Source organism: Prunus avium, chromosome 2, assembly GCF_965620075.1.
Source record: "Prunus avium chromosome 2, drPruAviu1.hap1.1, whole genome shotgun sequence".
NCBI lineage: Eukaryota > Viridiplantae > Streptophyta > Magnoliopsida > Rosales > Rosaceae > Prunus > Prunus avium.
The window spans coordinates 42798717-42813023 of record NC_142285.1 but is presented as its reverse complement, the minus strand read 5'-3'; the positions used below and the strand labels follow the sequence as shown (position 1 = coordinate 42813023).

The 14307-nt window shown below is 38.7% G+C and overlaps 4 protein-coding genes across 6 annotated transcripts; all 4 read left to right on the top strand.

Moving 5' to 3' along the window:
- Positions 1-591: 591 nt before the first annotated feature.
- Positions 592-3170, top strand: LOC110767780 (RNA-binding protein-like RNA recognition motif protein). 3 transcript variants are annotated; one of them, XM_088249542.1, is made up of 5 exons: positions 592-785; positions 1451-1556; positions 2344-2417; positions 2512-2638; positions 2704-2719. In XM_088249542.1, exons 1-5 carry the CDS (start codon positions 721-723, stop codon positions 2704-2706), a joined length of 375 nt encoding a protein of 124 aa, XP_088105668.1. In that variant the 5' UTR covers positions 592-720; the 3' UTR covers positions 2707-2719. The 3 variants fall into 3 exon arrangements, with proteins under 3 accessions (XP_088105668.1, XP_021827123.2, XP_088105669.1); XM_021971431.2 differs by lacking the exons at positions 592-785; positions 1451-1556 and having other exon boundaries at positions 1563-2417; positions 2715-3170; XM_088249543.1 differs by lacking the exons at positions 592-785; positions 1451-1556 and having other exon boundaries at positions 2404-2417; positions 2704-3170.
- A 388-nt stretch (positions 3171-3558) lies between these two features.
- LOC110767675 (keratin-associated protein, putative (DUF819)) lies at positions 3559-6600 on the top strand. Its single transcript, XM_021971285.2, has 6 exons — positions 3559-4024; positions 4145-4374; positions 4896-5006; positions 5181-5336; positions 5709-5950; positions 6103-6600. The coding sequence occupies exons 1-6, from the start codon at positions 3696-3698 to the stop codon at positions 6424-6426; spliced, it is 1392 nt and encodes a 463-aa protein (XP_021826977.1). The 5' UTR covers positions 3559-3695; the 3' UTR covers positions 6427-6600.
- A 136-nt stretch (positions 6601-6736) lies between these two features.
- LOC110767676 (uncharacterized) lies at positions 6737-9442 on the top strand. Its single transcript, XM_021971286.2, has 6 exons — positions 6737-7099; positions 7376-7602; positions 7766-7876; positions 8148-8303; positions 8526-8767; positions 8882-9442. Exons 1-6 carry the CDS (start codon positions 6810-6812, stop codon positions 9203-9205), a joined length of 1350 nt encoding a protein of 449 aa, XP_021826978.2. The 5' UTR covers positions 6737-6809; the 3' UTR covers positions 9206-9442.
- A 721-nt stretch (positions 9443-10163) lies between these two features.
- LOC110767611 (ferric reduction oxidase 4-like) lies at positions 10164-14032 on the top strand. Its single transcript, XM_088247732.1, has 7 exons — positions 10164-10467; positions 10592-10679; positions 10770-10958; positions 11074-11308; positions 12020-12347; positions 12536-13465; positions 13563-14032. The coding sequence occupies exons 1-7, from the start codon at positions 10305-10307 to the stop codon at positions 13700-13702; spliced, it is 2073 nt and encodes a 690-aa protein (XP_088103858.1). The 5' UTR covers positions 10164-10304; the 3' UTR covers positions 13703-14032.
- The last annotated feature ends 275 nt before the right edge of the window (positions 14033-14307 follow it).

The window sequence follows — 14307 nt, the reverse complement described above, 5'->3', positions numbered from 1 at the left end:
GTGAAATTTGCAAGTGATAGAGCCACTGAGTATCTGAAAATGTTAGTGTCACTTTCATCTTCCAATTTCACGAAGGGGGGCTTCATGTGCTCAAAAGTTTGGGTAGGTCCAAAGAAAGAGCCACTCTCCAAATTCCTTTTATCATTTTCCGTCTTTGGTGAAGAACAGATAAGAGCATATACATACCATAGAAATTAAAGTTGAATACACGCGTCTTGTATTTATGCTCTTTAAAATGTTCCCAAACTTTATAGGTGTTCAATCATAGATTCATCGTGGTGGCCCAAGATCGTTGAAAATTTGATTCAGGTTGGTGGGTGGATGCCATTTCTTTTGACCTTCCAAGTAATAAATTGACACCTCTCTCTAATATGACATCAACTTTGTCTTTGCCTTAAAAATCATAATTAATTTATGGGTTTTTAATTGTAGACATCCCTAAATTTTGACTCGATTTGCAATTGGATCGCCGAACTTTTTTTTTAGGCAATTACATCCGTTAACTCGACAAATAGTTCCAATTGAGTCTTACCATCTAACTTTGTCAATTTATCCGTCAAAATTGGGGGTAAAAGTGTCCTTTCCCGTTCTTCATCCATCATCAACCCCAACTCCACCTTCTTCATCCAACACACCCATATGAAACTAAGAAAACAAAACTTTGAAGAGAAATGAAGTAGCTAGCTACTGAGTGAGACATTAGTGATTAGCGTGTCTAAAATGGAGCTAGGGGGACTCACAAAAGCAACTCCTCTTCCTCTGCCCTGCTGCCGGTCATCAATTAGGTACTTTTTTGCTATGTAATTAGGTCCATGTCATTTTCTTCCTTTTCTTCTCTATTTCTTAAAAATGAAAATATATATATATTGTTTTGTCAAGAAAATTACCATAAATTCGTTAAGTAAAATATAAGATTCTGCTTTTTTGGTATTTAAAACTCTTTTTACTTATTAATTGGAGCACGATGTCGTTTTATAGTTTTCCCCTTGTTTCTGTTCTTACATTCGAAACCGGAGCATCAGCGCAGCTTTCCTTTGCCTGATAATCTCTCTCTGCTTCGTTCCATCTCGCTATCCCCTACCCTCGACTCTCTGAGACAACAGGTTCGCTCTTGATTTTGTTCACGTAGCAGGTAGGTACCAATTACGCTTTAAAATTTCAATTTCAGATTTTTATATCTAGGGTTTCGTCTCAGATCAATGTCTTATTCACAGTTTAGAGTAGGTTCATGAAAATCTGAGTTCATTGTCATGAATCATGGCTATAGGCCAGGATCATATATTGATGTTCAAATTACTTTAGCCTTATTACCATAAAAAAATTGTTCTTTGAGGAACTCGAATGAAGGGGCAACACCGGATTAGGCAGGAATTTTGTTTAATATGGTTCAATTTCAAATTTTTAGTACATTATCTGAGTGAAGAGAGCTCTTACTGTTAATTACATGCAGGTTGCACGCAGAGTTTGATGCTCTAAATTTCAGAAGCTTCGTTTATGCTTGTGTGCTGGTCCTGCTGGAACTTGAATTCTCATCATATTCCCTTTTTTGTATCATGGTAAACTTATTTTCAAAAGCATTTTCTTTTTTTCCTCTTTTTAAAACCTTTTTAAGGTGTATGTTTAGAACCATCTTTCTGTTAGGATATGCAGCATATGCGGCTTTTCTCATGCCCATTCTTCCCACATTTGTTTTAGTTTCCTTGGCTTTGTTTTTTCTATACTTGTTCTGACAGTTGCCTTTCAGTTATTGCATTGTTGTGTTCTTTAATCTCGGTAGTTGTTAGAACTATAATTTGAATTGTGTGTGTGTGAGAGAGAGAGGTAACTCTATGAATTGAAAAAGACTTTGCTTCTGTAAAGGTTCTTCTTTTTCCCCACGGTAAACACTATTTGATATTTCTAGCTATTTGTTTATGTTTCTGTGACTGTGTGGGTTGGGGGAGTCATGTATCTATGTGGCCCCTGTCTGGGGCTGCCTGTGGTGGTTAGTGAATGCGAAAATGCCCTTGATATCTATATGAACATTGGACTTGAAACATGGACCTGACAGTGGAATCCAAGGTGATGGGATTTATATATTTGGGTAACCAATATTACCAGTTTGGCACTTCTGTATGGCCCGAAGGAAGCTTGTCCACCGGATTCAGCTTGAAAATGATTGCTTTGCAAAATAAAAAGAGAAGAAAGTGATTACTATTCTGACACTTTGCTGTTTGAGAACCATCAGTATAAACATATTATACAATCTTAGCAACATGTCGGAATAGTTTTTATTAGATATTTCATATTTCGTGTTAGATGGCATTACAGAATCCTGAATTGGATTGTGATGGATAAGCGCAGGATCCTAATGGTTCTGGTGATGAAAATAGTGAAAGCAAAATCTACATTGGTAACCTTGATCTGAGGATAACGGAGTAAGTAAACCTTTGGAATACCCGACCAAATATTGAATCTTTATTGCTCTAGTACCCTTGATAATTAATATGATCATGCTCCTGCATTTTCCAGGGCTGCTCTAATTAAGATGTTTTCTCCATTTGGGAAGATTGTAACTGAGGACTTTTTGTGGCACACTCGTGGCCGAAAACGTGGAGAGCCACGGGGTTTTGCTTTCATCCAGTATAGCAGCAAAGAGGTAAGTAAGCTGCTTGCTTTCTTATCAGTTACGTTTCAAGCAATTCCTGATTTCCACCGTTAAAGTAAGCATGCAGGAAGCAAAATTGGCCAAGGAGAAGATGCATGGGAGACTAGCATGTGGACGCCCATTGGTTGTTCGCGTTTCCAGTGAGAAGTACGCGGTAGAAGCAGCAGAAAATTCTTCAAAAGGAGCAGGCGAGGCAACCAAAACAAGCCTTTCTGGTAGTAGTTCAGGGCAGACGAGTCGGAGCTCTAAAATAGCAGCAATCAAGAACAAATTGAAAGCCTTGGAAGAGGAGGGCTTTAGTGCCAAGAAGCAGAAGCAAACTGACACATCTTTGCAGTGATATTGCTGATCATCCATCTGGCAAAAGTTAACAAACTACGGCGCTAAATCTTGCTCAATTTCAAGTTGTAATTAATCGAAACTTGCCAGAATTGAACACAATACACTTGATTCAGTTTCAGGATTTATCAAAACATGAGATGTAATACAAAATGACTAAATTGACAACCACAGAATTTGCTCAGCTGTTGGAATTATTTAGTTGGTTTAAGAAGGCTTTTTCTTGATCGAAGGTAAGGCTCAATGACGTTGAGACTAACGAATCGACCAGAGGGCAGTCAAAGATACGGAAAGAAATCAATCGAGTATGTCTTTGCTGGCCAATCTTGGCCTCGGTGTTTTGGCTACATTGTAATTAAACGTGTAATTAGTGCTAATGAGCATTCATCAAAGCTTTTATTAAAAACAAAAGAACATTAAATAAAGCTAAGAATTTGCTAAATTTGGATGATCATATTGAGCTCTCAACTTTCGCTGTCTGGCGAAAATAGAAAGAAAAATCACATGGGTAGAGCCGCGGGTTTGAGAAAGGTGGTGAGAGTACACGAACAAAAATATTTCTTTTCATTCCGTAATTGATGAGAGTTATTTACAAGAAAACAAAAAAAAAATTAATGAGAGTGAAGTCAATGACTCATTGACCGAGAGTACACTCCCAAGCGAACAACTTTCAAGTTTTCAACTTTAATCAGAATTTAATCTGTTTCCGATGGCTACGATGACATCGAGGCTCTCAATCGTACCTGCTCCTCCTCCTCGTTCAGCTTTGCCGGCACTCCAACCGTCAAATTTGTCTACCCGCCAAAACCCGAGTCTGAGTGTCCGTGTCTCCTCCTCACCCAGCACCATCACCAGCAGTAGTTCAGTAGCTGATCCGTTGAATAACAGAAGGCAGAGCTTTCTCTCTCCTCCGGCTCCTCCTAATCTAGGAGATCGATCTGTAGCCGTCAAATTTCAACTCAACGCCCCTCTCATTTCGTCTCACGACCAATGGGGCACCTGGACTGCTCTCTTCGCCACCGGCGCTTTCGGTATCTGGTGATCACATAATTCACAATCAAAGCTTTCTTTTTGCTTTTCGAGTTTCCAAACAATTCAAAATTCAGCTCAACTGATCTAAATTCAGTTCCTTTTTTGTTTTTAATACTATTTTAAAAGGTCAGAGAAGAACACGAAGATTGGGGCCGCATTGAGCGGGGCATTGGTGAGCACATTGATCGGACTTGCAGCGAGTAATTTGGGAATTATTTCATCAAATGCACCCGCATTTTCGATTGTGTTGGAGTTTCTGCTCCCACTGGCTGTGCCATTGCTCTTGTACAGGGCAGACTTGCGACGTGTGATCAAATCAACCGGGGCTCTTCTCTTGGCCTTCTTGCTTGGATCCGGTAATATTGAGTTCATGAATTTTCTGTTTCTGTAATTATTTCATTCTGATTTTTGATTGTTTGAGAAATTGTTAATAATTGAACTTCATAAAGAAAGGAAGTTAATTCTAATCTTAAGGCACCCTGTTCTATCAACTTTTGTAAACACAAGTTCATGATTTACTTTCCATAACTACTGTTGTATAATCCTTGGATTTATTGTGTTTGGTTTCTTCAGCTTATATTTTTATTGGATTATTACATGCCATGGAAGTTTCATGCTGTAAAAAGTTCTGACCTTTTTAAGGCGTCATGCATTTTTGAGGAAGTTTATATTTCATTGCCATGATCATGAAAACTGCTTCCCTGTAGGTATAATGTTCTTTATTGGGGCAGATTAATGAATTAAATGAATATTTATGGATAGTCATGATACTTCTGTGGTCAACTTTATATGGGCTTTTTGGTTTCGATCTTTGCCTCCTCTTCATTATAACCTCTTGGGTCTTGATATTTGTCTTTTCCTTTGTGTTGCAATGTAGTTGCAACAACAGTTGGAACAGTGGTGGCATATCTTTTGGTGCCAATGCGATCACTTGGTCAAGATAGTTGGAAAATAGCAGCTGCTCTCATGGGCAGACATATTGGTGGAGGTAATCTGTTTACCACCTTATAGAGCTACACACACACAAATTGGAACCTATTTGTAATCGCCCTCCAAGTTTCTTATAAAAAGACTAGAAATTAGATGTAGTATTGCCACTATTTGCATATGTTGGTTATATATCCTAAGTCCTGACAAAGTTTTTGCAATTGGTTTTACGTAGCTGTCAATTACGTTGCCATAGCTGATGCTCTCGGGGTTTCTCCTTCAATTTTAGCTGCTGGGCTAGCCGCGGATAATGTCATTTGTGCTGTATATTTTTCAACATTGTTTGCATTGGCTTCTAAAGTACCTCCTGAGCCTTCAACATCTGATGATGGTTTGTAAACTTCTACTTTGTCATGTCATGATTGTCCTGCTTGTTTTTTTTTTCGTTTTTTTTTCTGGAGGGTGAAGAATTCCAGTAGCTATCTTGGCGGATTAATTATTGGTTCAGCTCCCTCATTTTCAATGGATGCAATCTTGAAAATATTTTAGCTAAATACTTTTCCACCTTTTTCTTTTCCAAAACGAATTCTTCGGTTGTGTGCCACATTGATCATGAAACAAATGTTACTTTGTCCATACTGTTGCCTCTCTTTTTCTTTAGCATCTGCAAAGCCAAAATGTTGTATATCCTGTCTTATCATGAGCTTAAAATATCAAACATGATGTATGTCCTAACAGACACTGCTGGAACTCTAATTGGCAGGCATTGGAAAGGATGCATCCTCTGAGCCTGGAAACAAGCTTCCTCTGATACAAACTGCTACGGCCCTTTCTGTGTCCTTAGCCATATGCAAGAGTGGCCATTATCTCACGAAATATTTTGGAATCCAAGGAGGCATCCTGCCAGCTGTAACAGCCATTGTTGTTACTCTGGCGACTGTATTTCCAAAACAGTTCGCATATCTTGCACCAACTGGTGAGGCTATGGCTGTGATACTAATGCAGGTAAGGACTTTTCTCTTCTTCCATAAACCAAATTTTGTAGGTCAATTAATGTCTCACGGAAGCCACCTTAATTGATAAAATTTTCATTATTCTCAATTTCTTTTATATCTGTCATAAGTGACTTCTTGTTGGCAACTGTTTGTGAGAAACAGGTATTTTTTGCGGTGGTGGGAGCAAGCGGAAACATATGGAGTGTCATTAACACTGCTCCTAGTATATTTTTCTTTGCTCTAATCCAGATTGCCGTTCATCTTGCTGTGATCCTGGGATTGGGAAAGCTATTGGGGTTTGACCTGAAGTTGTTGCTTATAGCATCAAATGCCAATGTTGGAGGCCCTACAACAGCTTGTGGAATGGCCACGGCCAAAGAGTGGAATTCTATGATTGTTCCTGGAATTCTTGCAGGCATTTTTGGCATTGCGATTGCAACTTTCATCGGCATTGCATTCGGGCTGGCGGTTCTTAAATACATGTAATGCTTTCCTACGATGATTACCTGAAATTTTCCAGACCTGTAACCTTTGTGAACCTGCAGGCAGAGAAGTGGGAAAGTTGAAAAATAAGTAGATAAACCCATTTGTAATTGAACAGCATGTATATTAAGATTTGTGGCATTGACCGAGTTTGAGAAGACAACTCATTAAGTTTTACGTAGAGTGGCAAAACATCTCACATGTTAAGATTCAAATGACAACAAATGATCACAAGTGATCCAAAGGTGCATTGTCCTTGAGCTCTCAACCTGCCACGTCATCATAATTGCTAGAAGGATCCAAATAGAACAAACGACAAGAAGAGCTGAACACCCACCCACACTCAAAGCTGAAACCTCAGTCTCAGTCCTCAAGATTAATCATTAATGGCGTCTTTCACATTGCCGTTCCTCTCCCTTCCCGCCATACCCACGTCATCACTTTCACTCTCAGTTCACAGTTCGGCATCAAAGCCCAAACTCACAAGAGTCAACCCCGGGCCCTTTCTGTCTCATACCATAAACAAAACGCTTCTCTGGCCATTGACTTCTCGTCAGAGCCGTAAATTCAGTCGGGCAACGAGGGTTACGTCACAGCTCAGGCACCCTATCATCGCTCCGGGGGACCATTGGGGCTTATGGACCGCTCTGTTCGCAACTGGTGCTTTCGGCCTCTGGTAATACCACTTCAGTCCAATTTACACTTAGTTACGTACATCTGTTTGGTTGCCTAGAAAATGTCATCGAAAAATAATAGTACGAAAAGAAAAGATTTAAGCTTTATGTAATTCACTGTCCAAAAATCATACTTGCTATCAAATCAAACATGCCCCAGTTCTTAATTGACCCCAGAGAAAATATATATATATATTTTTAAATTGTAAAAAAAGAGAATTTTACTCAAAATGGACATATGTGCTCGTAATGAATGACTTGGTTTGAGTTGCTGCAAGGTCCGAGAAGACCGAGATTGGTGGCATGGTGAGTGCTGCCCTTGTAAGCACTTTGGTTGGGCTTGCAGCAAGTAATCTTGGCATAATTCCTTTTGAAGCGCCTGCATATTCCATTGTCTTGGAGTTCCTTCTACCATTAGCTATTCCACTGCTATTGTTTCGAGCTGACTTGCGTAGTGTGATACGGTCCACAGGGACTTTGCTCTTAGCTTTCTTGCTTGGATCAGGTGATACTTTCTTGCTTGTGAGTCTTGACAGGCAATATTTTTTAGAGCATTGTAAAGACTAGCTTTTCTATATGAAAATGACTTTCTCACATAATTGTTCCTTTGGAATGCTTATATACTTCAAATTTGGTACTGATCACCTGTAACTTCTTGTATGTTACAGTTGCAACTATGGTTGGAACTCTAGTGGCATTTTTGGTGGTGCCTATGCGATCACTTGGTTCAGATAATTGGAAAATAGCTGCTGCTCTCATGGGTAGCTATATTGGTGGATGTAAGTGTCAGGACTGGCCTGCTAATTTTGAAGCTGTCAGCTTATGTTTATGGAAATTCAGTAGTGCAGATTATATGATTGTACTACCTTTCTTGATCTCTAAGTAGCAACATCATAATATCAATTTGTTGCATCCTAGAACTGAGGATAAATTATTTTACTTGTGTTCTTTGAAGCTTAATTTTGGGGCTTCAGAATTCACTGTATTTATTTATAGTTATGACTAAAATGTTTTTTCTCTTCTCCTTTTCTTTTTGGTTGATTTCTGTAGCTGTTAATTATGTTGCGATTTCAGAGGCTCTCGGTGTCTCCCCCTCGGTTTTGGCTGCAGGAGTAGCAGCGGACAATGTTATTTGTGCTCTGTATTTCATGGTGTTGTTTGCTTTGGCCTCTAAAATACCTCCTGAGGCCTTAAGATCAACTAATGGTATGAAATTCTCGTCCTATATATAATTTAGTTCAAGTCCTGCATACGTTGTGTTAAGCTGGATGATGTATGATCTCTCAATTATGCTCTGCTCTGCTCTCTCTCTTCCTGCTGGAACTTCTTTGGCAGATGATAATTTTTCTTTCCGGCCATTTCTCTAAGACATGCCAGCTTTAAATAATCTCTACCGATATTGCTTACGCATCTGGAAATTATTGGCAGATGTTTCATTGAAAATGGAGTCTAATGATGAGAGGAAGCTGCCTGTTCTAGAAACTGCTACTGCTCTTGCTACATCTTTTGTGATATGCAAGGCGTCCACATATCTCACAGGATTATGTGGAATCAAAGGAGGTAGCCTACCAGCAATAACAGCTACTGTTGTCGTTTTAGCGACTGTTCTCCCAACACATTTCGCTTACCTTGCACCTGCCGGTGATACTGTTGCTTTGCTCTTGATGCAGGTAACTGAAAATTGACCTCAAATCAACTATCCATCCATCTATTAATATAATATGATATACTTTACATGCAGCGGCGTTCTATGTATGCTTAACATGAGGCTTTCTTTGGAACAGGTATTCTTTGCAGTAATAGGTGCTAGTGGGAGCATATGGAATGTGATCAACACTGCGCCTAGTATTTTCATGTTTGCTCTAGTTCAAGTAACCGTCCATCTCACCGTGCTCCTCGGATTGGGAAAGCTATTTCGCTTTGATCTTAAGCTGATACTGTTGGCATCAAATGCCAATATTGGAGGGCCAACAACAGCAGGTGGAATGGCCAGGGCCAAAGGATGGGATTCTTTGGTAGTTCCTGCAATCCTTGCAGGCATTTTTGGAGTTGCCATTGCAACGTTTCTTGGCATTGGTTTTGGAATGATGGTCCTCAGACACATGTAGAAAATGCAAATTCGATTTTCCATCGTTTTGGTTTTCTTTTCATCCAATCGTGTAAATCATTGATATTGGGAATGAGTAATTAACAGGAGACGGTGGATGTTCATAATCTTTTTTGGTCTGAGATGGTCATCATCTTGAATAGGTCTCTATCATATATATTTTTCTTTATTTATTTTTTTAAAAAAAGTGAAAAGCCTGTAAAACAAATGCAAGTAGAAAAAACTTGGGTTGCGATGATATGTGCAAGAAAATTCTATTTCTCTTAATTCGAGGCTGTGTTAGTGATCAGATCTCTGTGGATAGATGATCAACAAATGTGATACAAATAACATGATTAACTCCACATCTTGTGCACATGAAAATATCAAATAGGGACACAAAACCATGTCGTTTCAAGCCTTCATTTAATTATCTTTTGCATATAAACTGTTTATGTTTGCGTTTGGCAACACAAAGTATGTCAACTCTTTTTTTTCTTGATGAATGTCAACTACTATGGTGTACTACCTGTACCATACTTCTCTACTTCACCCACTGGTCAACTGTACTTTCATTTCCCAAGAAAAGTCAACTATACTTGCCAATCTTGATATCGCTCCGAAGCACCACGCAAGTATAGTACGCATGTCCATGTAAGTATAGTACGCATGTGCACAATGGGCGCATAATAGTAGCAGCAGCAACCAAACATATAATGGAAATTTTGAATATGAGAATTAATTTCAAGTGGCCCTTTTGATAGAATAATTTTGTTCACATCATTACTTTTCTAGAGCCCAAAAGAATTAAGGACAGAAAAAAATATATTAAATTATTGAACTTGATAGAGAACTGTTATTCACACTCATCAAAAAGTCGTCGCGCATGCACCTCTTTACAATTTACTTGATTCGCCTTCTTTCTGACCTTAATTATAAACTAAAGAAGTTAATAAAATATGAGGGTGAGGAGTATATGGGTGGCATGGATGGTGCCTCTCTCCTCAACCCTTATGCCTATAAATTGTTGGAAGCTAATCTTTTAGTTGCATAGCAGAAGAAGGTGGGGTAATTTTCTGCATAGCTTTCTCAGTATCGAAACACTCCTCTCAAACGAAAGGATGGGCAGTCAGACAATGTTGACAAGTATTACAAGGTTGATTTTGCTTGTGGTGTTTCTTGGATGGCTCATGATTTGGACCATGTTGCCTACAAAAACCTACAAAAATGTCTGGACACCCAACCTACAAAGCAAGCTCAGTTCTACATATTTTGGAGCGCAAGGTTTTGTCTTCCTTCAGTTGTTGATGAATTGCTTTGCTTAATTTATTAACTTGTTTTGATGCATACTTTCTTTCTTCACTATATAATTATATGCTAACCATGTGATGTGTGATACTAATTACAGGGGTAAATCTTCTGCTTCTCTCCTTCCCAATGATGCTAATAGCAGCTTTAAGCTGTGTTTATCTCCATTTTCAAAAGCAATCAAATAGGTCATACTCAAACTCCACAATCTTATATACAAACTAAAAAAACTATATATACTCATCATCATCATCATCATTATTATGAACTGGTTGCAGTAGTGTAATTACAACAAGTCGCTTGACCTTTTGGAGACATCCGGCGGTTGTAAAGGCTCCTCTGGGAATTGTTACGGCAATGGAGCTTGCTTTTGCGATCATGTTCGCTGCACTCTTGGTCTGGTCTCTTGCCAACTACTTATATGTCAGCTTTGGCCACCTCCATATGCATAAAGTTGGCGAGAAAGTGTATGAATTCAATATAATACTTGTTATTGACTTAAAATTCCAACCGGACATCAGATTTTCTCAACTTACTAATCAATTAACGCTTGAGTGTTTTTCGTATATATAAATATGGCAGGTGGGAAGCAAAGTTTCGAAGTGTTTCATTGAGATTGGGGTACATTGGAAACATATGCTGGGCATTTCTCTTCTTTCCTGTAACTCGAGGGTCTTCAATTTTGCCTCTATTTGGGCTCACATCCGAGTCAAGTATTAAGTATCACAGTTGGCTTGGCCATCTCTCGATGATACTTTTTGTTGCACACACCCTAGGCTTCATCATCTACTGGGGCATTACTCATCAAATGGCTCTGGTATATATTTTCATGTTCAAGTTTTTTTGTTCTCTTTAATTAATTCCCTCTCTCTCTCTCTCTCTCTCTCTCTCTCTCTCTCTCTCTCTAGATTTTAGCTTAATTGATTGTATTATCATGTATGTGTGCATGAAAATGATTTTCTTGTTTCTAGTAGTAAGAAAGAGAATCTGTTTGCGTCTTGCGCAGAGGTCTGTTGTTATTTGTTTCTTGTTTGATAGTATAGTGAGGAATCCTTCACAATCCCAAAGGGAAGAATTCAGTGGTTCAACTAAAACTCGGTGTCATATTGTTGATAAGATAGGAAAACATCGTAGCTAGGTAAGTTGATTCTCTGCAGGACCATCCAAGAACAAACATAAATTACGTACGGAGGGAAATGGAATATATATATCCTTCTACTATATAATCAATCTCATAAAACACATGTGATTAATTTATACGCTTAATTCTTCTCTAGGCAAGTATGTCAATATCACATATGTGATTATAATGTAACTATAATTAATTATTTTTTATAGCTACATACAACTATAGACTGACTCATCACGAATTAATTCCGTACACATTAATTATAAAAATGGCAATACATTATACACTCAAGCTTTAATCCATGATGAACACAACACAAAGTTGAACCCAAAAAAAAAAACACAACACAAAGTAACTTCGGCAGATTTAATTGACTTGGTGATGACGTACGCATTGCAGATTCTTGAATGGAGCAAAACTTATGTATCAAATGTAGCTGGGGTCACTGCAATTGTGTTTGCAATGGCAATGTGGGTGACGAGCATTCCACGGGTCAGGCGAAAAATGTTTGAAGTTTTTTTCTACACCCATAATCTCTACCCACTCTACATCTTCTTCTACATCTTGCATGTTGGTGCCTCCTACTTCTGCATGATCCTTCCTGGGATCTTCCTCTTCATCGTTGATCGATACTTGAGATTTTTACAATCTTACCAACGAGCCGGCTTAATCTCAGCACGAGTTTTATCATGTGGAACCATTGAGCTCAACTTCTCCAAGACCCAAGGTAATTAAATTAAATTAAACTTTAAGGCCATTATTTTATGAGTTAATCATAGAGAATTCGAACTTGGTTGTAAGGGGTCGTGAGTCACTGCACAGCTGCGCTGACCAACTAACTTAATTCACATATGCAATCATAATTATTATTTATTTCCTTATATTAACTAATAAAAATACGATTTTTTGTTCTAGGGTTGGATTATAATCCCACTAGCATCTTGTTTATTAATGTGCCTAGCATATCCAAGATGCAATGGCACCCTTTTACAGTGACTTCAAACTCTAACATGGAGCTAGATAAGCTGAGTGTTGTGATTAAGAGCCAAGGAAGTTGGTCTCACAAACTCTACAAGCAACTTTCTTCTAATCTGGATCATATCCAAGTTTCTGTTGAAGGACCTTATGGCCCTGTTTCATCTCATTTCCTAAGGCATGAGGCTCTGGTGATGTTCAGTGGAGGAAGTGGAATTACTCCTATGATTTCCATAATCCGTGAGATTATTTTCCAAAGCACCAAACCTGACTGCCATGTGCCACGTGTACGGCTCATCTGTGCCTTCAAGAACTCAGCTGATCTATCCACGCTTCAACTATTGCTTCCCATCTCTTGGGCCCCTGCTGATTTTGCTGCCCACATAGACTTGGAAATCGAAGCCTACGTGACCAGAGAAACAGAGCAGCCTCCGGTAGAGGCCCAAAGGGCCATTCAAACAGTATGGTTTAAACCCGACCCGCTGGACTCGCCCGTTTCTGCGGTTTTAGGCCCAAATAGCTGGCTATGGCTTGCTGCAATAGTCTCGTCCTCATTTGTCTTGTTCCTCTTTGTTTTGGGCCTCACCACTCGTTTCTACATTTACCCAATTGACCACAACACTGGAGAAATTTACGATTACTCCTTCAGATGTCTTTGGTACATGTTTTTGGTCTGTGCCTCCATTTTCATGGTGTCTAGCTTAGTTTTCCTTTGGTGCAAGAGACAAAATGCCACGGAAGGGAAGCAAGTTCAGAACGTGGATGCCTATGGAACTCATGTTCAAGAACTTGAAAGCCATCCACAGAATCAAGAGTGCCCAATTGCTCAAGCCACCCAGGTGCATTATGGAACAAGGCCTGATCTCAAAAGTAGGTTATTTAACCACTATTATAAGCAGAACATCCTATTAATACACACAGTTTTGAAGAAATTAATGATTATGGTTTTTTGTTTATAATATTGCAGAAATTCTGCTGGGGTCCAAAGAATCTGATGTGGGAGTGTTGGTGTGTGGGCCAAGGAAGATGAGACATGAGGTTGCTAAAATTTGTTCATCTGGTTTGGCAGATAATCTGCATTTCGAGTCCATTAGCTTCAACTGGTGATCAAATCAGCCTGTACAGTGCCATAATGCTATGTAAATTCTGTATAAAATTGTGTGTGTGTGTGTTATTTTTGGGTGGATTGGATTGAACTCAATAGTTGATGTATAATAATAATAATAATAATAATAATAATATGGAAGCTCTGCTCGAATTGTGCAATTAATGTTGATTTTTATATAGCCATTGCAATTTGCACTGTTGCACATGATCTATGGAAAACGGTGAGGCATAGAAGGGCAGATTTTTTTTTACCTTTATTGTACTGTTTTTTGGCCGGAGTTGGCCGGACGGACCTTCATTGTATTAAGTTGTCTTTAGGTTTTGAAGTTTTGTCAACTTCTTTTTATTCCATGGCAATGTAAAGGAATGGCAGTTGTTAATTCATATATATTAGACGATACCTTCTATATTTCTTAAAGACAAGACGTATTTAAAAAAATCTCATTTCCACTCAATTTTCTTCAACTTTAAACCGAAAAATATTTAAGAAAAGATATTACGTTGTAGAGTAACATATAGGTAAAGGACAAATGTATATGCAATGAATTGGGGAATGAGCAGGCGGAGGCAGAGCTGAGGCGTTGCATGTATATTTATGCCAAGGA

What these genes read in the sequence shown, in the direction of transcription:
- LOC110767780 (XM_021971431.2), top strand. Translation starts at nt 2,528, where the DNA reads ATGTTTTCTCCATTTGGGAAGATTGTAACTGAGGACTTTTTGTGGCAC. An exon ending in TCCAGTATAGCAGCAAAGAG is followed by an intron (nt 2,639 to 2,714) that starts GTAAGTAAGCTG and finishes GTAAGCATGCAG; the next exon opens with GAAGCAAAATTGGCCAAGGA.
- LOC110767675 (XM_021971285.2), top strand. Translation starts at nt 3,696, where the DNA reads ATGGCTACGATGACATCGAGGCTCTCAATCGTACCTGCTCCTCCTCCT. An exon ending in GGCCTTCTTGCTTGGATCCG is followed by an intron (nt 4,375 to 4,895) that starts GTAATATTGAGT and finishes GTTGCAATGTAG; the next exon opens with TTGCAACAACAGTTGGAACA. An exon ending in TGGCTGTGATACTAATGCAG is followed by an intron (nt 5,951 to 6,102) that starts GTAAGGACTTTT and finishes TGTGAGAAACAG; the next exon opens with GTATTTTTTGCGGTGGTGGG.
- LOC110767676 (XM_021971286.2), top strand. Translation starts at nt 6,810, where the DNA reads ATGGCGTCTTTCACATTGCCGTTCCTCTCCCTTCCCGCCATACCCACG. An exon ending in AGCTTTCTTGCTTGGATCAG is followed by an intron (nt 7,603 to 7,765) that starts GTGATACTTTCT and finishes TGTATGTTACAG; the next exon opens with TTGCAACTATGGTTGGAACT. An exon ending in TTGCTTTGCTCTTGATGCAG is followed by an intron (nt 8,768 to 8,881) that starts GTAACTGAAAAT and finishes TCTTTGGAACAG; the next exon opens with GTATTCTTTGCAGTAATAGG.
- LOC110767611 (XM_088247732.1), top strand. Translation starts at nt 10,305, where the DNA reads ATGGGCAGTCAGACAATGTTGACAAGTATTACAAGGTTGATTTTGCTT. An exon ending in TTTCAAAAGCAATCAAATAG is followed by an intron (nt 10,680 to 10,769) that starts GTCATACTCAAA and finishes AACTGGTTGCAG; the next exon opens with TAGTGTAATTACAACAAGTC. An exon ending in CATAAAGTTGGCGAGAAAGT is followed by an intron (nt 10,959 to 11,073) that starts GTATGAATTCAA and finishes TAAATATGGCAG; the next exon opens with GTGGGAAGCAAAGTTTCGAA.